Raw genomic sequence first — 21,101 nt, 5'->3', positions numbered from 1 at the left:
CAGAAATAAAATAAATGTCAAAACTTTTGTTTGAAGAGGTTATTGTAATAGTTCTCTGGAACACTAAGTGTTTTTTGCCATTTATTTGATTGTAAAGAAGTCCATTTTCTCTAAGGATTGGGTAAATTGTGTCACTGACCATAAACTTTTGTTTTCTAATAAAGGAAGTAAAAGTGTTTTGTAATTGGTCACGTTGTTTTTGTTAATGATTTATTGGTTTTTGTCTGTCTGTATGGAGCTCTGCTGGCAATGGCAGTGTGGGTTCGAATCCCGGTCGTGACATTTGTGTCCCTGAGCAAGACACTTGCCTATATTGCTTCTCTCCACCCAGGGGTTAAATGGATACCTGTGAGGGCAGCTTTTCTTAAAAAAAAAAACGTTTTTACTATTATCAAACCAAAATAAAAAACCTTGGAGGTTGGACTTAAGGTTTGTGAAGTTTTAAATTCGTTAAGTTATTTCTTCAATTCTTAGGGACAAACCAGTAGCTGAAATAAATTGGTTTTACTTACAATAACATGTGAATCCCAAACACTGACTCTCATGTCGGACTTTGAACCCACCCATGGCCTTTACTGACAGCAACAATTGTACATTAAAAGTGTTATTAATACAATGTTGCTGTCAGTTGACAGTAAAAGCCATGGGTTCAAAGTCGCTTGCGAAAAAGCACACTGCGTGTGCAATGCTGGTAATCACATCGTTGTATAAATCAAAATTGGACACATTCTTATCCTGATGCAATACATTAACGAACAGGCCTGTATGTTTGGTTTTTGAAAGGGCACGGGCACCAAGGCATTTCCTCCTTGGTAAAAGGCACGCAGTGACCCTATGAGAACGTTGTAAATTTCTACTGGAGCATTTCAAGGGCACCACGGCAATGACCAGGGGGCTTGGAGGTAATCGCCTTCGTTACCTCTGTGAAATAACAGGCTTGAGCTAAAGCAATAGCATGAGAAGTTTATAGTTCTAAAGGTTAACAATGTATTGTATTTTCTTGCCCTACAGTTTTAGACAACTCTGGTGACAACACAAATCATGGGTACTGGGGCGCACCAGCGGCAGCGCCAGCGGCAGCGCCAGCGGCAGCGCCAGCGGCAGCGCCAGCGGCAGCGCCAGCGGCAGCGCCAGCGGCAGCGCCAGCGGCAGCGCCAGCGGCAGCGGCAGCGCCAGCGGCAGCGCCAGCGGCAGCGCCAGCACCATGTTGTGTATATTCATCATTTTCTTTAGCTTTAGAAACCGTCGTAATAGAGATTCCGATCCCTATTAACAGTGAGGATGACATCATCAAGTTGTACTCCGAGGTCTTAAATGACGATAAAGATATCAAACTTGCAATCGTCGACCACATCACCAGTGCTAGTGCAATCTTAATGCCAGTTAAGCGTATTGCAGAACTGTGTCATATGAATGGAGTTATGGTGCTTGTAGATGGTGCACATGTACCGGGACAAATACCTCTTCATATGGAAGATTTAGGCGTGGACTTCTATTGCGGTAGGTTATTATGCCGTATTGTGCATTTCCCTGATAGGACAACATCCGATAAAGATGTATAGAACACTTGATACGTGCAACTAAAACAGACACTTGATCCTGAAAACGGTGCAGACAAATAGATGAGTGCAGGTCGAGACTCCACTGTCTTGTGTAAAATGTGTTACATCAGCAAGGTTTTAAATTACTCAAAAGTTGTATTTTACATCATTCTTCAAAGCTGTCCTCTCAGGGAAACTGTGTACTGTTGAAAAAGACACTTAATATTATTATTGACATAAACATGTAAAACAAAATACGGTTTAACATGTCTCTGGTACTGCCAGCAAGCATCCCATCAAACCGCAGCTAGCTGCACTTGCACACTTAATATGTCTAATTCACCAGAATACCTAATTAATGCGCGTTTCAAAAGCAGAACATTTACAAATTTCAGAATTAGTAATTGTTGAATTTTGTACACCTTCTTTGCAAATATGTTTTAAAGTTACAGGTACTACAATGAGCTGCCCTTTACTTTTGTAAAGTAAGTTTCTGTCTGTTATTTTCTGGGGGGTTTTCTTCTGGGCTTTTTTTCAGGAAATCTACACAAGTGGTACTCCTCGAGGGTGTGCCTTCTTATGGGTCCAGCCAGATTACAAGGATGTTATTAGCCCAGTCACAACATCACATTATCAGAATGAACCAACCTTAATGAAACGATTCTGCTTCGTAGGCACACGGGATTGTTTGCCTTACTATTTGGCAGAAACATCAATCAAGTTCTACAATGACCTTGGTGGAATGGTAAGCATTGATGTCCAAACTCTTTCTTCAACAAACTCTTTCTAACTTTAATCTTGGACTTATCCGAAGACGTTACTAGGCCGCATTGAACCCATCCAAAGTTACGACGGGTTACTCGTCCTAGCTCAAAATAAGATTAATCCTGGCGTGAAATTGGCTGATGTACGGCTCCCTCTAAAGTGACGTAGTTTTCGAGAAAGAAGTAATTTTTCAAGAATTTTATTTCGAGACCTCAGATTTAGAATTTGAGGTCTCGAAATCAAGCATCTAAAAGCACGCAACTTCGTGCGACCATGGTGGGACAAGGGTGTATTTTTCTTTCCCGCAACTATGACGACCGATTGAGCTCAAATCAGGTTTGTTACTTTATGCATATGTTGAGATACACCAACTGTGAAGACTATGGGTGCGTTCGTTTAGCTCCCCTGGGTCGACCCTGGTTCGTGGCGTTTTTCTTTTACCAGGACGAACGTGGGTAATTATCTGCACACACTCGTCCTGGGAAAAAAAAAACGCCACACACCGGGGTCGACCCAGGGAAGCTTAACGAACGCACCCAAAAGTCTTTGACAATTACCAATAGTGTCCAGTGTTAAATAGTGTTTCTGACTGGTTGTTTCTTTGAATGGTCAGGAGGAAATAGTTGCATACAACTCAACACTAGCGAGCTGGGCAGCAGACATGATTTCCAAAGCTTTGAATACTGAAAAGCTTCAAATACCCGTTGGAATGAGAGCTCCATGCATGGCGTTGGTTGCCATTCCAGAGACGAGTCTCTATACTGCATCTGCTGAGACTTGCTCCAGGTTAATGAGTGATTTATACAAGCAAAGCCAGGTGTTTGTAGCATTCTCTTATTTCAAACAAAGGCTTTGGTGCAGAATTTCAAGTCAAGTGTACAACTGTAAAGAAGATTACATTAGACTGAGGGATGCTCTACTGGAAGTTTTACAACTTTAAGTTGGTATGATGACATTGCTCTACACTCCAAACATTAAAGACTTGAATCCAACAGTTGCGAGAGATCGGTGAGTGACAACACTTTGAAAGTGTTGAACCCAGCATTTTATATGTTAAATCCAGCATTTTAAAGTATCCAGTCAACAATTTAAGTGCCAGTTTAGCGTTTAAAAAGGTGATCCAACAATTCCAAGTTTTTTTTGTGAGAAATGTTGAATCAACACTTAGCTTGTTGATTTAACCCGTTTGCGTTGGATCAAATAAAATAAAAAACGCTGGATCCAACACTTTCAAAGTGTAGTCAATCACCGAGATATTCGAAGTGTTGGATTCAGCTCTTTAGTTTTAAAAGGACATGTATCATCGCAAAGGTCGTGGGTTCGAATCCCACTCGAGTAATATGCCTTTGATTCCGTTCACAGAACTCGGTAAAGTACTGAGTTATACAGTTCTAACACACATCGGTGTATATGGATAACACCTAAATGAACTTTAAATTGGAAACGCTCTGGTTTGATGAGCAATACATTTCTCCTCACTGGTGCAGTTAACGTCACCAAAGCTTGGTGCTTTCTTATAGGTTGTTTGTTTCAGATAATTAAGAGCACCCATGTTAGCAAATTAATTGTTTATTTTATATTATGTGTAGAGGTGTCAAACAGACCACTTAGTAAAGTCATTATTCTTGGGGCAAACTAGTCAGGTAATGTTAATGGATACATTAGATATTACTCTATATGTACACATTGTAAAAAAACTTGTTGATTTTATGTGCTAATCTCCGTTTGTGGATTTTGTGAACATCTTACCGTATACTTGTTATATGACAACATAGTCTTTGTATTCTAATTTTTCTAAAAGTTTGTGTATACTCAGCGCCTTGAGTACCTTGTTTGGTAGATACGTGCGCTATATAAGAATTCGATAATATTATTATTTTTATCATTATTAATATCATTAATGATAATCGTCGAGATTTTAATTTGTCTGGCTGTTCCGACAAGAACAGCGATTGTGATCGTCGAGATTTTTACTTCTGTTCTTATTAGTTTTAGTACTATTATTATGAGCTGAGAAGAATTTTTTTTTAAATCGTTGATGAATAGAAATTTTAATAAACCCATGGGCATTTTGTTAATAGAAAGTTTTGTTGAATGGTAGGGCGCCGTTTCACGGTAGTCGCACTGATACGGGTAACTTTAGCCATCAGGTTAGGCGGCGGGGTGTATTGTTGTGTCCTAACGATGAGCGAGTAAAATTCAACATTTGGGTGGAGGAAGCGAGTGAGGAGACTCGCTCATAGAGCCAGTTTAATTAACAATAAATAGAGAGGCGGATCGGTTGGTGAGTAGGATTTTTTTGATAACATTTTTTATGTTAAATATACAGCACATGATATGAAGTTCACGTTGTATAACCGAGGTGGAGTGCTACCTACTGTATGGGTATATGACAGTTCTGATAACAGTTCTCTAATTGTTCTAATAATAGTTCTGACAACAGTTCTGACAACATTTCTGATAACGTCAGTTCTGATAAAGAGCTCGAACAGTTTTTATAATAGTTCATAAACTTTCCAAAGCAATGGGACAGTTCTGACAACAGTTTTGACGACAGTTCTGATAGCAGTTTTGAAACCAGTTCTCATTATACAGTTTTAATAACAGCTCTGATATCGGTTCTTGTAACAGTTCTTATTAACAAGTTATTAAAACAGTTCTGATAAGAATTTTTATAACAGTTCTGATAATAAAAGTTCTAACAACAGTTGTTATAACTGTTCAGGCATGTCCTTACTCTATGGTTCAGGTGATAATCTGGCAACACAATAAGGTTAAAAAATAAACTAATAAACCTTTCTCGTAGAAAGAGTGTCCAAAGGAGCAAATCCGTTGCTCGTTACCAAATGTTTTCATGCTTACAATTAATTTGAGAAAATACCAAAAGTGCAGCTGCTCTGCTCTGAAAGTTATGAGAACAGTTCGGACTAAGCCGTACCGATTCCATAACAGCACACCTTCAAGCATGTTTGCAAGACAATGCGATAGCGGTTCGTGATGATAGCGCCCTCTACTGGCGGCGATTTGTTTGAATGGGGCGGATCGCGGAATTTTACTTTAGGGGACGTGGAAATACAGAACACGCCCCTGTAATACAGAACACGCCCCTGTTCTGTATTTCCACGACTAACAAAAGACTACCATTTACTGTTAATGACGAAAAGCACACGTACAGCTCGCATAATGAACTAAAATCCATCATGGGCGAAACCCCCCTTTGGAAGTTTGGAAGCGACTATGGACGAGTCTACTTTATTGCACACACCTGGGGATTCCCCGTTTACGGCAGCTGTGAGAAATGCGGAACCGCTGAGTTGTGTGTCAGTGATGTGTGGATGTTCTCGTGTATACGTGGCGAGTTGATCAATATACCAAAGGTTTCCTCGTGTCAAGTCCAAGGTTCAAGTCACCTCCATGAACTTCTACTATTATTTGAGTAAGTACCGTCTATTACGTGCGACAACAACATCCCCCCGTTTATCATTGAAAATGTACACATTTTGTATACACAACACACAAGAGAAATTGATAATGTTAGCTACAGCTAGGCGTACATGTATGTGGTAGTCAACACCCTGTACATATATATATTCTGCTACATCATGTGTGTGGCACAATACAGAATCTCTCATTACAGCAAGATTTGGGTTGCATAATGATAAAGTGATGCCAAGTAATGATGATTTTTGTAAATTGTATGCCCCCCTAAAATATAGGCCTCCTGCAACAAGTCGTGTGCTCAAGCAACGGTATGGGTACGGTGTGAAAATCTGGCTGCTAATTTTTGTGAGTATTCCTTTTAACTTACACTAACACTTATGTACTTAAAGGAACACGTTGCCATGGATCTGTCAAGTTGGTCTTTGAAAAGCGTTTGAAACCATTTGGTATGAAATGCAAATGGTTATTACTTATTTATTTAAAAGTAGACTATAATGATCCACACAAACACCTCGGAATTGCACGGTTTTCCTTTTACGTTGCGAAGAAACACGGTCGGACATTTTGTGGAGTCAAATTTTTGACCCCATAAAATGGTCGACCGTGTTAGTTTGTGACTAGTTGTGATGACGTAACCCTCCTGCCGACGGCAGGAGAGTTCCGTTATCGCAACTAGTTCGCGACAAAGAAGGAAAACCGTGCAATTTTGAGTCATATTCTTGTGTATTCTACCTTTAACACATCTTACTAACCATTGCATTTCATAACAAACGGTTTCAAATGCTTTTCAAAGACCAACTCGTCCGATCCAAACTCTGTTCTCATAACTTTCAGAGCAGAGCAGCTGCACTTTTGGTATTTTCTCAAATTAATTGTAAGCATGAAAACATTTGGTAACGAGCAATGGATTTGCTCCTTTGGACACTCTTTCTACGAGAAAGGTTTATTAGTTTATTTTTTAACCTTATTGTGTTGCCAGATTATCACCTGAACCATAGAGTAAGGACATGCCTGAACAGTTATAACAACTGTTGTTAGAACTTTTATTATCAGAATTGTTATAAAAATTCTTATCAGAACTGTTTTAATAACTTGTTAATAAGAACTGTTACAAGAACCGATATCAGAGCTGTTATTAAAACTGTATAATGAGAACTGGTTTCAAAACTGCTATCAGAACTGTCGTCAAAACTGTTGTCAGAACTGTCCCATTGCTTTGGAAAGTTTATGAACTATTATAAAAACTGTTCGAGCTCTTTATCAGAACTGACGTTATCAGAAATGTTGTCAGAACTGTTGTCAGAACTATCATTAGAACAATTAGAGAACTGTTATCAGAACTGTCATATACCCATACAGTAGGTAGCACTCCACCTCAGTTATACAACGTGAACTTCATATCATGTGCTGTATATTTAACATAAAAAATGTTATCAAAAAAATCCTACTCACCAACCGATCCGCCTCTCTATTTATTGTTAATTAAACTGGCTCTATGAGCGAGTCTCCTCACTCGCTTCCTCCACCCAAATGTTGAATTTTACTCGCTCATCGTTAGGACACAACAATACACCCCGCCGCCTAACCTGATGGCTAAAGTTACCCGTATCAGTGCGACTACCGTGAAACGGCGCCCTATCATTCAACAAAACTTTCTATTAACAAAATGCCCATGGGTTTATTAAAATTTCTATTCATCAACGATTTAAAAAAAAATTCTTCTCAGCTCATAATAATAGTACTAATAAGAACAGAAGTAAAAATCTCGACGATCACAATCGCTGTTCTTGTCGGAACAGCCAGACAAATTAAAATCTTGACGATTATCATTAATGATATTAATAATGATAAAAATAATTGTGACCCGACAAGATTGGTTCTTTATACAAGTATTTTATTCACAAGCACAAAAGATTACACAAAAAAAAGGGTTGATGAGTAAGTCTATAAAAGAACAGAAAAGAAAAAGATTATAAGCAAACATAAGATTATACAATAGAAATGTAGAAAATAAAAACATTAAATCAAAATAACCAAAGCAAACCTGAAACATTAAAGTTCTATGGCAAATAGCAAATGTCTCAAGCTTAAGAAGATAACTTTTACAATAGAGAAACACATTTATTATTATACCCTTTAGCCAAAGATAAAATAGTTCCTCAGTCCACCTTATTAAATATTCACGAAAACCCAAGAGTACAGTTAAGAACACTAAGTTTTAACACTGCTATACACAATAGACACAGCTGTCCAGAAAGACAAATACATACTAATGAGCTAGCAACATGGCTGTAACATAAACAATCTAGATAGTGGTTCTGGATGTAAGCCACCTGTGCAGTGATCACATAGCAATTAACTATAGCATGCCCTCACACACACAGCACAGTATTGATACTGGTCAACACAGAGTTGTGTGATGTAGCTAAACCTATGTCAATAAACCAAACACACAGCCATGAACCTTGAAAGTTCCTAGGACATTCCACAACTGGTGTACTTAATTACTTAATCTCTACATCTCTGCAATAAACAACCCATAGCATACAACACTAAGAATCTCATGTGGGGTCTATGCTAGAACCTTACACAAGAAACTGTAAATCTCTGAAGTTTCATGGAATAGAAACACAGAAATCTAATGTACAAAAGAAACAATAACTTAATCATAACTGAAAGACCTGAATGGCAAAAAGAGCAAAATAAAGAATAATAACAATTATCGAAAGTGACTCAATCAAGGTTATCCTAGCAAGAACTTTGCAATGAACTAGGTAAATCAATTAACAAGAAAAACCAATAATGAAATGAAATCCATACAACTCATGCATTTAAACTTCTCTGTGACATGCACACTAAAAGTATGGACATGGGAGAGTCTAAAACAACAAATAACTGTACACTCCATCTTCAATGAAATGTAAAGTAAAATATAATAAACCAAACTATTTCTTAAGGAAACTTGTAAAAGAACTCTTTCCTTCCTCCATATAGCAAGGTAAATTAATCCATGGAAACATTATTCTCAACTGTTTCAAATATAAACAGAGTAGAGACAATCCAAAAAGGACAAGTTTGGGCAAAACACTGGCTTAATTAGTGCTTCCAAACTAAAACAAAAGTATCAACAAATGCAAAGAACTACAATTGTATAGACAAAGGAAACTTATTCGAACCCACTTAAAATACAAGGAATCTCCTCAGAAACGGCAATAATAATAAACACAAATATGGATTGTAGTCTAGCAGTAATAAGAAACAAAGAAAGATTTGGTACTTACATAACAAGGATGGGAATAACTCTGAAAACTGGAATGGCTCTGAGACTCTTGGAAAAATGACTTGCACACACGATGATAACTTGCAATGGAATGACTTAGTTGCACAATAGCTACACTATACCTGGGGTAGAGCTGGGGCTGACCACACTGACCATACCCTGGGAAACAAGACCCTCAGCAGGTGGGCTGCTGCTAAGTCAACAATTAGTTAACTTAAGAGGGGGCAGTCACTTAAAGTGCCTGGTCACAATCTCCTCTGCTAACCTATTGGGTTCCACACCAATATTTAACAGTAAAATGACAAAAAAACGCAAAATATTAATCTTGAAGCGCAACAACAACCTTTTAAAAACTGGGTTTATATAAAACTACCATTTTGCGGTACAACGCCAATTTGTGCATTTTTTGCATAAATGAAAAGCAAAAACAAAGTCCAACAGAAAAAACGTTTCATCAGGAATCTTTTAAACAAATTTGGATACTACTCCTGATCAATGGATTCCATTCACCAGGAGTGCCGAATAATGCAAAACCAAAAATTAATAAAATACATAGCAACACTACAGTCCCTAAGATGAAGAGTTCTAATAGCTGTCTTCATAACTCCGACGTCTGGAGTGGAGTAGTAAGAGTAACCGCCTGTTGTAGAAAACCATCGATCCATCCTTCTAAACGATCGCTCAGAAGAGTAGAGTTTGCTGATATACATGAAGTAGATATAAGTCGATGACTGGTTGTCCTGGGAAGGTTGAAAGGATTGGAGTGTTTGCCGGCTCCTTGGCGAGTGGATTGTCTCAACGGCTTGCTCACAGGCTCGTCTTGAGTTGAAGTAGACTGTTGAGTGTCATCTGCGATGTCAACGATGGGATCGAGGTTAGAAACGACTGGATTGACGTTAGATACGACTGGATCGACGGAGACTGCCACCATAGCAGGCTCCGCTGCTATGTGCGTACTCTCAGGATGAATATCAGCCTTTGTCGTCTTAGGTTCCGAAGGAGAATCGAAGGAGACTGCATCCACTGCAAGCTCCGCTGCTACGTCCGTTCCTTGGGGCTGAATGTTTAACACAGGCGAAGAGGAACTAATCACGGGGTTTGGGGGTTTGGACACAGGGTAGGAAATCTTCATTACAAGAGTGGATCCGTCCAAGCTGGTCGTGTTGTCGCCCTGGTCTTCTGTTTCAGACATCGGTGAATTGACAACTGATGACTTGGGAGTCGCTTCTTCTTGTTGGTCTTCCTCGCTGGGGACAACTTCTTTAGTGTTGAGGATCTCCGTCCTGGTAACTCGCTTCAGTGGCCCAGTGCCATCAGCCAGCTGAATTTCATAAACATTCTGCTGAGGTTGTGAAACTACAACATAGGGGGTTGCCTTCCAGTGGTCCGCGATCTTGTTCCTTCCAAGGGGGTGACTTCGAAGAAGAACTCTTGTCCCGATGGGTATTCCCTTGTCGTTAACCCTGACTTCATTGCGTTTACACCTGCTGTCTGCCTTCTGTTGCATCTTCCCTCGGGCCAATGCACAAGCATCCTTCAACTTCTGTTGGTGTTGTTTCACCCACGCATCTAGATTTGGTGAAGGATTGGTCACCGTCTCTGCTAAGCCGAACATCAGATCGATCGGTAGGGTTGGCTCTCGTCCCATGTACACAAAGAATGGTGACAACCCAGTGGATGAGTGCGGCGTACAGTTATACATGAAAACCAGCTCTTGCAGGTGCTCTGTCCATCGCCTCTTCTGCTCTGACGGTAGGGTACGAAGGAGATTATGTAGAGTCCGGTTGAACCGCTCGCACTGCCCATTTCCCTGCGGATGGTAGGCAGTGGTTCGGCTTTTGATAATCCCATACACGGAGCAAAGATCTTTCACCAGCGTAGACTCAAAGTTCCTTCCTTGGTCGCTGTGAATTCTCCTTGGTACACCGTACTTTTGAAACCACTCCTTGGCAAGTACCTTCGCGACGGTTGATGCCTTCTGGTCCCGGCAAGGTACCGCGATGGAGAATTTGCTGAAAACATCGGTCATGACCAGAACGTTTTCTTTGCCATCTGAAGATTTCTCCATCAGAGTGAAGTCGATCGCAAGGACGTCTAGGGGATGTTCAGCAAGAAGGGTCCCCATGGTGGGTCTGATGTTTGGAACTGGTGCCTTTGCAACAGTACATCGCTCGCACTTCTTACACCACCTCTCTACGTCTGCAGCAATGCCTGGCCAGTAGAACCTCTGTCTTACCAATGCAAGGGTGCGCTCCTGTCCCTGGTGTCCAGCTTGGTTATGAAGAGCCGTTAGTGCCACTGGCTGTAGCTTGGTGGGCAGAATTAACTGAGTACGATCACCTTCCAAAGGATCTTGGGAATGAAGATAGAAAACACCATCCTTCTCTCGGATTCTATCCCATTTCCGTATGAGGTTTCTCGTGGCTGTCGTCTCTCGTCTCAGTTGGGTCAAGTCGGGTTTGGCTCCATGCTTCCAGAACACCAAAAGTCTGGAGATCACTAGGTCCTCACTCTGCAGTCTGGCCAATTCTTCAGGAGTGTACCCTGGGAGGGTAGTCGTTGCTGGGGTAGCCTCTACAGCAATGGCTGAGCGGACGCTTACTCGGTTTACCTTGGGTGCTGCGTCAGAAATCCCCTGGAGTGATGTAGAGTGGGTTACCTCTGGCAGGGTCTCTTCGGCATGAGCTGTCTGGCGACTTAGAGCATCAGCGTTCGCGTTGGACCTGCCAGAACGATACTTGATGTTGAAGTTAAATTGGGCAAGCTGGCTCACCCATCTCATCTCCGCTGCAGCAAGCTTGGCCGATTTAAGATATGACAAAGGGTTGTTGTCCGTATAAACCGTAAACTCTCCTCCCAGAAGATAGTCTCGAAACTTCTCCGTTATGGCCCATTTAAGACCAAGCAACTCCAGCTTCATCGAACTGTAGTTCGACATATTTTTCTCGGGTGGACGGAGACTTCTACTGGCATAGCAGAGAACCACCTTGCCGTGCTTCTGCTCTTGGGACAAGACAGCTCCCAAACCATCAAAGGAGGCATCAGTCTCGACGATGAAAGGCAGGCTAAAATCTGGATAACCCAGGATAGGAGGGGACGTCAGTCGCGCTTTCAACTCCCCGAAGGCCTTGGTGCAGTCTACGTTCCACCGTTGTCGAAAATCCTGCTGTTGACTTGACGAAGGACGTCTCCAGGCAGCTCCCTTCTTACACCCATGTTTAGTGAGAAGTGCATGGAGAGGTGCTGCAATTTGGCTAAACCGTTTCACGAACTTCCGGTAGTAGCCAGCAATTCCGAGGAAAGCTCGCAGCTGCTTCTCTGTTTGGGGTTGCTTCCATCCACCAATGGCTTCGGTCTTGGCAGGGTCAGTAGCGATTCCTTTTGCAGAGACAACATGGCCCAAATACTTGCACTCCTTCCGGAAAAAGTAGCACTTCTTGGGTTTCAGTTTCAGGCCATGCTGTCTAAGTCGTTTGAACACTACCTCCAGTCTCTCTAGGTGTTCTTTGAAGGAGCTAGAAAACACCAGGATGTCGTCGAGGTATAGAAGAAGACTCCCATAATTTAGATCTCCGAGAACAACCTCCATCAGCCTCTGAAACGTCGCTGGGCTGTTGCTGAGTCCGAACGGCATGCGGGCATACTCGTAAAGACCACCGGTGCCTGCACGGAAGGCTGTCTTCGGGATGTCCTCTTCGGCAACAGCTACCTGGTGGTACCCCTGCACGAGATCCAATGAGGAGAACATTCTCGCACCACCTAGGGAATCCAGGGCCTCGTCAATTCTTGGGATGGGGTAAGCGTCCTTCCTGGTCTGTTCGTTTAGTGCCCGATAGTCTACGCAGAGGCGTATGCTACCATCCTTCTTGCGTACGATGACAATAGGTGCAGCGTATGGACTGGTAGAGGGTCTAATAATCTTCTGGTCAAGCAATTGTTGTAGATGAGCCTTGACATCTGCCATCTGGTGTGGGGGTACTCTTCTGTGGGGCACACGGACAGGTTGGTCAGTGGTCACGGGGATCTTGTGGGTAACGGTTGTAGTGAACCCCAGGTCATCTGCTCCCTGGGAGAAAACATCTTTGTATCTACCCAAGAGCTCCGTCAGCTTCCGCTGTTCGTCACTGTTTAGTCCTGTATCTTCAAGGTCGATTTCAAAGGGCAGGTGTTCTTGCATCGGTGGCTCCGTTGTGGAAAGACGATTGGACTCTACTTCTCTCACATCTAGATGGATACCGTTGCTTGTCGCCGGGGTCGCATCTGAACTGGATTTAAGCACCCAAATGGGGGAAACGATGCCAATCCTGCTCCTAGGCTGCAGCCACACATCCTCCTCGCCTAGGTTCACCATCTTTGCTGACACGGATCCGTTGATGGGGATGGAACAGGTGTCTATCACTGCTACATTCCTGGGGAGGTTGCCATAGTTTCCCTGTACAGCCTGGATCAGAACCGCAGGGCTATGTCGGAGTTGTCGTGTCGTACAAGTTATGACCATGCTGCTACGGGCTGGAATGCAGATCGGCTTTCTCCCCTTTAACCTCGCAAATTCTAGCTTGGGTGACTGTTGTTCACCTAGCTCGAACGCTAGTAGTGCCTCGGCCCAACAGTGGTTTACGCTCCCCTTCGCTGTCTTTAGGTAGTTCCTCCCGTGCTTCTCCTCCAGTGCTGCCCTCACCTCACTTATCACGTTACAGCCGAGAAGACCAGTAGGCTGGTCCACCTTTCCAGACTCCTTTGATATGAGTACACCGACACCACCAAGTTTGACTCCACAGACGTCCATGTCGAGCTCGGTGTATCCGACATACGGCAGCTCCGTTCCATTGGCAGCATGGACTCGCAGCCAGTTCGAAACATCCTGAACTCTGGACGGCTGGGGTGTCAACTGCCTAAAAGTAGTCTCTGGTAGAATGGTGACTTCACTTCCTGTATCGATGATGAACCGGACCTGCCGACCCATCACCTCAACAATCACTTCCGTGCTCTTTGTCACCGCTCTACCAAAGACTTCCTCTCTGCTCCAATTCGCTGAGCCAGCTCTCTCTCCCTCCAGCGCCTGGCTCTTTACTGTGGAGGGTAGGCGTTTGGGGAATCTCTGGGTTGGGGCGGGTTGAAGGGCGTGGCCTCGGTCCAGGTATGGTGGGAAGTGTGGGTGGCTGTAGGGGGTGTACCTCTCGGGTCTCTTCTGGGTCTGCGACAAAATCTGGCGATGTGGCCTACTTCGCCGCAGTTATAGCAGGTCCGCGGGCCTCTGTTGACTGCCATGGGGCTGGGGGTCTTCTGGTTTGACAGGAGTAAGGACACCTGTCCACAAAGTTGGCTCAAGGCATCCTGGGTGGCCTTCAGCTGAGTCGCCTGATGGTCCAGTTGCTTCTGGAGGCTGCTGTCTACCTCGTCCGTCTTCGCCCTAGTTGCGCGGGCCTCTGCAACAGGTGGTGGTGGGGTGCTCTCCCACGACAAAACAGTGTTCCGGAGGTCGGCAAATTCTATGTCCTCCTTCTCTTGCGTGTACCGTCTCACCTCACGCCGTAGAGACGCATCTGCCAGCCCTGATGAAAATCTCTCTATCAAGATGGCGTTTTTGTTCTCCAGTAGGGGGCTGTCCTCTGAAGTGGCGGTTTCCACCTTACGGAGTAACTTCAGGAGATTGAGGGAGAATTCTTGGATGCTCTCCCCTCTATGCTGACGTCTGCCGTAGAACTCCTCCCATCGTGTGGACGGCGTCTCGTGGCATGCATATGTCAGCATAATGTGCTCTATGATGCGTGTGGGGGTACTTCTCACCAAAGGGGGGCAGAGACGTACCTCAGCTCGGGCACTGCCGGCGAGATGATCCAGGACTATCTGGGCGCCCTCTTCATCAGACATGTCCTTTGTCAAACGGAGCATGTCTTCCGCCCACTCACGGACTTCTGGATCTCTGTCGCTTGTTGGCTTTCCAGACAGCTTCGCTCCCCGGTCCCGAGGCATGACAACAATCTTGGGTGTCACAGCCTTCGCTAACTTCAGCTCCTCCAGCGTCGCTGTCAACATCTTCACTTGATCTTGCAGCGCCTCCATCCTTGTTGCGTCACACCACCAACCCTTTTTTGTGCTTGCTTACTTGTATCCTGTCTACGACGCCTGTGACCCGACAAGATTGGTTCTTTATACAAGTATTTTATTCACAAGCACAAAAGATTACACAAAAAAAAGGGTTGATGAGTAAGTCTATAAAAGAACAGAAAAGAAAAAGATTATAAGCAAACATAAGATTATACAATAGAAATGTAGAAAATAAAAACATTAAATCAAAATAACCAAAGCAAACCTGAAACATTAAAGTTCTATGGCAAATAGCAAATGTCTCAAGCTTAAGAAGATAACTTTTACAATAGAGAAACACATTTATTATTATACCCTTTAGCCAAAGATAAAATAGTTCCTCAGTCCACCTTATTAAATATTCACGAAAACCCAAGAGTACAGTTAAGAACACTAAGTTTTAACACTGCTATACACAATAGACACAGCTGTCCAGAAAGACAAATACATACTAATGAGCTAGCAACATGGCTGTAACATAAACAATCTAGATAGTGGTTCTGGATGTAAGCCACCTGTGCAGTGATCACATAGCAATTAACTATAGCATGCCCTCACACACACAGCACAGTATTGATACTGGTCAACACAGAGTTGTGTGATGTAGCTAAACCTATGTCAATAAACCAAACACACAGCCATGAACCTTGAAAGTTCCTAGGACATTCCACAGCTGGTGTACTTAATTACTTAATCTCTACATCTCTGCAATAAACAACCCATAGCATACAACACTAAGAATCTCATGTGGGGTCTATGCTAGAACCTTACACAAGAAACTGTAAATCTCTGAAGTTTCATGGAATAGAAACACAGAAATCTAATGTACAAAAGAAACAATAACTTAATCATAACTGAAAGACCTGAATGGCAAAAAGAGCAAAATAAAGAATAATAACAATTATCGAAAGTGACTCAATCAAGGTTATCCTAGCAAGAACTTTGCAATGAACTAGGTAAATCAATTAACAAGAAAAACCAATAATGAAATGAAATCCATACAACTCATGCATTTAAACTTCTCTGTGACATGCACACTAAAAGTATGGACATGGGAGAGTCTAAAACAACAAATAACTGTACACTCCATCTTCAATGAAATGTAAAGTAAAATATAATAAACCAAACTATTTCTTAAGGAAACTTGTAAAAGAACTCTTTCCTTCCTCCATATAGCAAGGTAAATTAATCCATGGAAACATTATTCTCAACTGTTTCAAATATAAACAGAGTAGAGACAATCCAAAAAGGACAAGTTTGGGCAAAACACTGGCTTAATTAGTGCTTCCAAACTAAAACAAAAGTAACAACAAATGCAAAGAACTACAATTGTATAGACAAAGGAAACTTATTCGAACCCACTTAAAATACAAGGAATCTCCTCAGAAACGGCAATAATAATAAACACAAATATGGATTGTAGTCTAGCAGTAATAAGAAACAAAGAAAGATTTGGTACTTACATAACAAGGATGGGAATAACTCTGAAAACTGGAATGGCTCTGAGACTCTTGGAAAAATGACTTGCACACACGATGATAACTTGCAATGGAATGACTTAGTTGCACAATAGCTACACTATACCTGGGGTAGAGCTGGGGCTGACCACACTGACCATACCCTGGGAAACAAGACCCTCAGCAGGTGGGCTGCTGCTAAGTCAACAATTAGTTAACTTAAGAGGGGGCAGTCACTTAAAGTGCCTGGTCACATAATAATATTATCGAATTCTTATATAGCGCACGTATCTACCAAACAAGGTACTCAAGGCGCTGAGTATACACAAACTTTTAGAAAAATTAGAATACAAAGACTATGTTGTCATATAACAAGTATACGGTAAGATGTTCACAAAATCCACAAACGGAGTTTAGCACATAAAATCAACAAGTTTTTTTACAATCTGTACATATAGAGTAATATCTAATGTATCCATTAACATTACCTGACTAGTTTGCCCCAAGAATAATGACTTTACTAAGTGGTCTGTTTGACACCTCTACACATAATATAAAATAAACAATTAATTTGCTAACATGGGTGCTCTTAATTATCTGAAACAAACAACCTATAAGAAAGCACCAAGCTTTGGTGACGTAAACTGCACCAGTGAGGAGAAATGTATTGCTCATCAAACCAGAGCGTTTCCAATTTAAAGTTCATTTAGGTGTTATCCATATACACCGATGTGTGTTAGAACTGCATAACTCAGTACTTTACCGAGTTCTGTGAACGTTTTCCCTGTTCAAGGCATCGTATAACTCTTAGGTTTGATGTTTTTTTAGTATTGTAGGCAAATGCTTTAAACTGAAACGCACACAGAAAGGTCAAGGTAAACACTAACACTATCAAACTTTTACCAAATGAAGTATACCATCTGTTAGTTGACTCCAAGAGCTAGTGTACCCCTAGAACCGTCTCACTCGACAAGAGACGGTAGCTGAACAAACCTCATAGTTCTAGGAGCATGAGCTAGTGACGTTTTTCGAGAATCTTAACTTACGGGATAGAATATGTATCGTAGTTTTAAAGGACTTGTTGTCTTGCATTGTGTTTTTTTTTTTCTTTTAATAATGTTCATTCAACCCCCCCAAACACTTTACAATTCAGTTAATTTTTTTAGGTGCAGTGAAAAACGGTTGGTGTTTGGGGCTGGATTCTGAGTAACACACAATCCATTTTCGCTCATAAGTTTCCCAGTTTCTTTTAATTTTATTTGTAACTTTTTAACATTCCCACAATCCCAAAGTTCCATTGGTTTTGGTCTTTTCAGCGCTTTGATCTTGATGTAAAGGCGCTTTACAAATATTTAGTTATGTATGTATGTATAAACATGTATTATCGTAATTAACCTTTCTTTTAGGGGGGGGGATATAATTATGTGACAAAGCTAAAAATAAAAAAAATTCAAGGCAGTGGACACTATTCGTAATTACTCAAAAAAATTATTAGCATAAAACCTTACTTGGTAGCGAGTAATGGGGATAGGTTGATAGTACAAAACAATGTGAGAAACGGCTCCCTCTGAAGTGACGTAGAATTTGATTTCAAGACCTCAGATTTTTAATTTGAGGTCTAGAAATCAACCATCGAAACGCACACAACTTCGTGTGACAAGGGTGTTTTTTCTTTCATTATTATCTCGCAACTTCGACGACCAATTGAGCTTAAATTTTCATAGGTTTGTTATTTTATGCATACATGTTGAGATGCACCAAGTGAGAAGACTGGTCTTTGACAATTACCAATAGTGTCCAGTGTCTTTAATAAAAAGTAAAAAAATGTAGCACAGGTGCATTAATCTCCTTCAAAGCTAATGGTTCAGAGGTGCACTATTAAGCTCAATGGTGACCTGTTTATCGTGACACTGTCTATTTCCAGATCAAATAATGAGATGACTTTGAGAAACATGCATTACCCCTACGTTATGATCTAATGAGCTGACAAGACTTCCATTTAACATTGAACCTTGTATTTATGGAGTGCAAACATCGACTATATAGTTGCACGCACTTTGATGTTCTTGTTCATGTCTAATCAGTGGTTTCGAGTCCTGGTCATGACACTTGTTGTGTCCTTATAAGCAAGACACTTAACCATTATTGTTGTGTCCTTCTTGATGGGCTGTAAAGCCATAGGTCATGTGTGCTGTGTAATAAAAGCAAGGTCTCGTGCGCTATGTAATACTTATAAAAAGGTTTGCGGTAACACTATGTAATATGACTATCTCTAATGAGTTTGGGTGGTTCTGAAAAGAACCGTTGGTTTCAACTCTAACTCTTCCACCCCAACTCATTAGAGATTACATGGTGTTACCGCAAACCTTTCTATATTCGTATTTCCACCATGCAAAGTTTCAAATCCTACTCTATGTAATACTTGTTAAAGAACCCAGTGACCTTATCGTAAAGAGAAGGGATTCACTCAGCTGTGTTCCTGTTCTTAAACGGCAGCATATTGTGCCACAGAAACTTGTAAACCAGTGCATGGCACTACAACAGGATTATATCTCATACTTCAAAATGTAGCTGCACATACCTTGCAGGACCAAATACTGAGTGCTTTTGGTGGGAGAATTACAAGAAGGTAGAATTGTATATTATTTGGATTTAGATATTGTTTTTGTCTATGAGGGTTATTTCTTGATCGCTCTAAACTCTTGCAAAATGATTAGCAATGGATGGTTTTGTAATGGAGGAAAGTAATTTGTATTGCTTGTGTAGCCTCTTTTGGGTTTTTAACTACAACAGAGATCTCTTTGTTTGTTCATTTTGTTTAGATGATCTTCCCAACGAGAGCATTTGGCAAAGCTCCCACTGGGTTATATGCCAAGCTGGCAACAACCAATCTCTCTCTCTGAAATTGTGACTTTTGTTAGCAATGGCAGACAAAATTTCTGACCCACCTGATGGCATCATAGTCCGCAACAAACTGGAATGTGCTATCTGCAAGAAGAGACTTAAGAACCCCAAAATCTTACAGTGTTTGCATAACGTTTGTGAACAATGCTTGCTTAATAAAGTGTCTACGGGTTATTGCTCAATAACATGCCCATTGTGTTACCAAACTACAACATCCAGTAATGGTGTCCAGAACTTGAAAACCAACTTTCATCTCATGGGACAGCTAGAGGATGCACTGGTCAAAGAGGAGCTTTTACGTGAGGAGTCACTTAACAATCAGCCAGTTTGTGAGTCCTGTGAAGTGGAGAAAGAGGCTGTGTCGAGATGCCTTGATTGTAGCATGTACTTGTGTCTTAGCTGCAAGAAGGTACATCGGCGCATTGCTATTCTTTCAAAACATACGGTTGCCTCGCTGGACGAGCTTCGTGTAGGAGTGGTCACCAAGACCTTCCGGAGGGAAAAGAGAGCGGAGGAATGTCCAAGTGATCACAGGTTCTTCTGTGAGACTTGTAATGACGTGGTCTGCAAAGACTGTCCTGAAATTGATCCAAGGAGTGGGGAGAGTATTTCTCGTGGTTGGAGAGGAGCATCTCAGCACAAGGTCGTGAAGATGGATTCAGCCGCATCCTCAAAGAGGAAGATGACCAAACAGATGATAACTAGTCTTCAGAAAGTACTTGGTGAGTACAAATCCACCCTGAAGAGCATTGCTGTCGACAGAGCAAATTTGGAAGGTCAATCAAGGGGGTTAGAGGAGCAAGTTAAGGAAGCTGTCAGAGCAATCACAAAGAAGATTAAAGAAGAAGAAGCCCGTCACGTCAAGGAGATTGCCGACATTCAACAGAGGAAAGAGAAAACTCTACAAGAAAGTGAAAAGTGTCTAGAGGCTGCAATGCAGCGCATGAGTGATTCGTTAGAAATGGCAATCAATGCCACTGACACTGCTTCAGATCAGGATTTCCTTGGCTTAGTTTCACTCATTAACAACAATCTTCACGATCTGACAAGAAAGGGACCTGACAGAATCTACAGTGGATTACCACAGTGGACATTCACCAGGGAAAACAGCGGACGTATTGGTGGTTTGATGGACCCAAGTTGTCGCTATTATAGTTGTAAGTATACGGAAAAATGTATGCAACTCTGGTCAAGATTGTTCAGATAGGCCTACATAAACTATGATTTGAATTCCCCTAAATATTTTAGAGGAAAATTACTGGGTTTTTTTACTTTAGAGGGAGCCGTCTCTCACAATATTGTATATAATATACAGCTCTCCATTGCTCGAACTACCGCGCAAGTTTTTGTGCTAACAATTATTTTGAGTAAATACCAAAAGTGTCCAGTGCCTTCAGACTTATAACCTCAATCACATAGCCCCAAAAAGGAGGAAAAAATAGGAAGAGTAGAAAAGGAGTCGGAATGAACCAAGTATTTTCTTAACCCAAAAACTTGATGGCAACAAATAACATATTGTTTTAAAAGACCCAGGCTCAATATAACAATGAAATCAATACATTAAAAAAAAGTGTTTTTATTGTTAACAGAATTATCTTTTAAACAAGGTCGACCCCCTCCTCACTC

The 21,101-nt window shown here is 41.6% G+C and overlaps 2 protein-coding genes across 2 annotated transcripts in view; both read left to right on the top strand.

Annotated features, from left to right (window-relative positions):
• The first annotated feature begins 883 nt into the window (after positions 1-883).
• Positions 884-3,983, top strand: LOC117298711 (L-cysteine desulfhydrase-like). Its single transcript, XM_033782028.1, has 4 exons — positions 884-902; positions 1,012-1,556; positions 2,080-2,286; positions 2,920-3,983. The coding sequence occupies exons 1-4, from the start codon at positions 884-886 to the stop codon at positions 3,244-3,246; spliced, it is 1,098 nt and encodes a 365-aa protein (XP_033637919.1). The 3' UTR covers positions 3,247-3,983.
• A 1,607-nt stretch (positions 3,984-5,590) lies between these two features.
• Positions 5,591-21,101, top strand: part of LOC117298710 (E3 SUMO-protein ligase RanBP2-like) — a gene marked incomplete at its 3' end in the record, with an annotated part of 38,294 nt that continues 22,783 nt past the window's right edge. The window contains exons 1-3 of the mRNA XM_033782027.1: positions 5,591-5,742; positions 6,023-6,092; positions 19,394-20,632. Of these exons, the coding sequence (XP_033637918.1) occupies positions 19,495-20,632 (1,138 nt within the window). The remainder of the gene's footprint in view (positions 5,743-6,022; positions 6,093-19,393; positions 20,633-21,101) is intronic.

The sequence above is a fragment of the Asterias rubens genome, chromosome 13, assembly GCF_902459465.1.
Source record: "Asterias rubens chromosome 13, eAstRub1.3, whole genome shotgun sequence".
NCBI lineage: Eukaryota > Metazoa > Echinodermata > Asteroidea > Forcipulatida > Asteriidae > Asterias > Asterias rubens.
The sequence above is the reverse complement of the archived record's forward strand: the minus strand, read 5'-3'. Positions and strand labels throughout refer to the sequence as shown.

Bases quoted from the DNA above. Each gene is read 5' to 3' on its own strand.
- LOC117298711 (XM_033782028.1), top strand. The intron at 1,557-2,079 runs GTATAGAACACT...GCTTTTTTTCAG, and splicing joins GGACAACATCCGATAAAGAT to GAAATCTACACAAGTGGTAC. The intron at 2,287-2,919 runs GTAAGCATTGAT...TTGAATGGTCAG, and splicing joins ACAATGACCTTGGTGGAATG to GAGGAAATAGTTGCATACAA.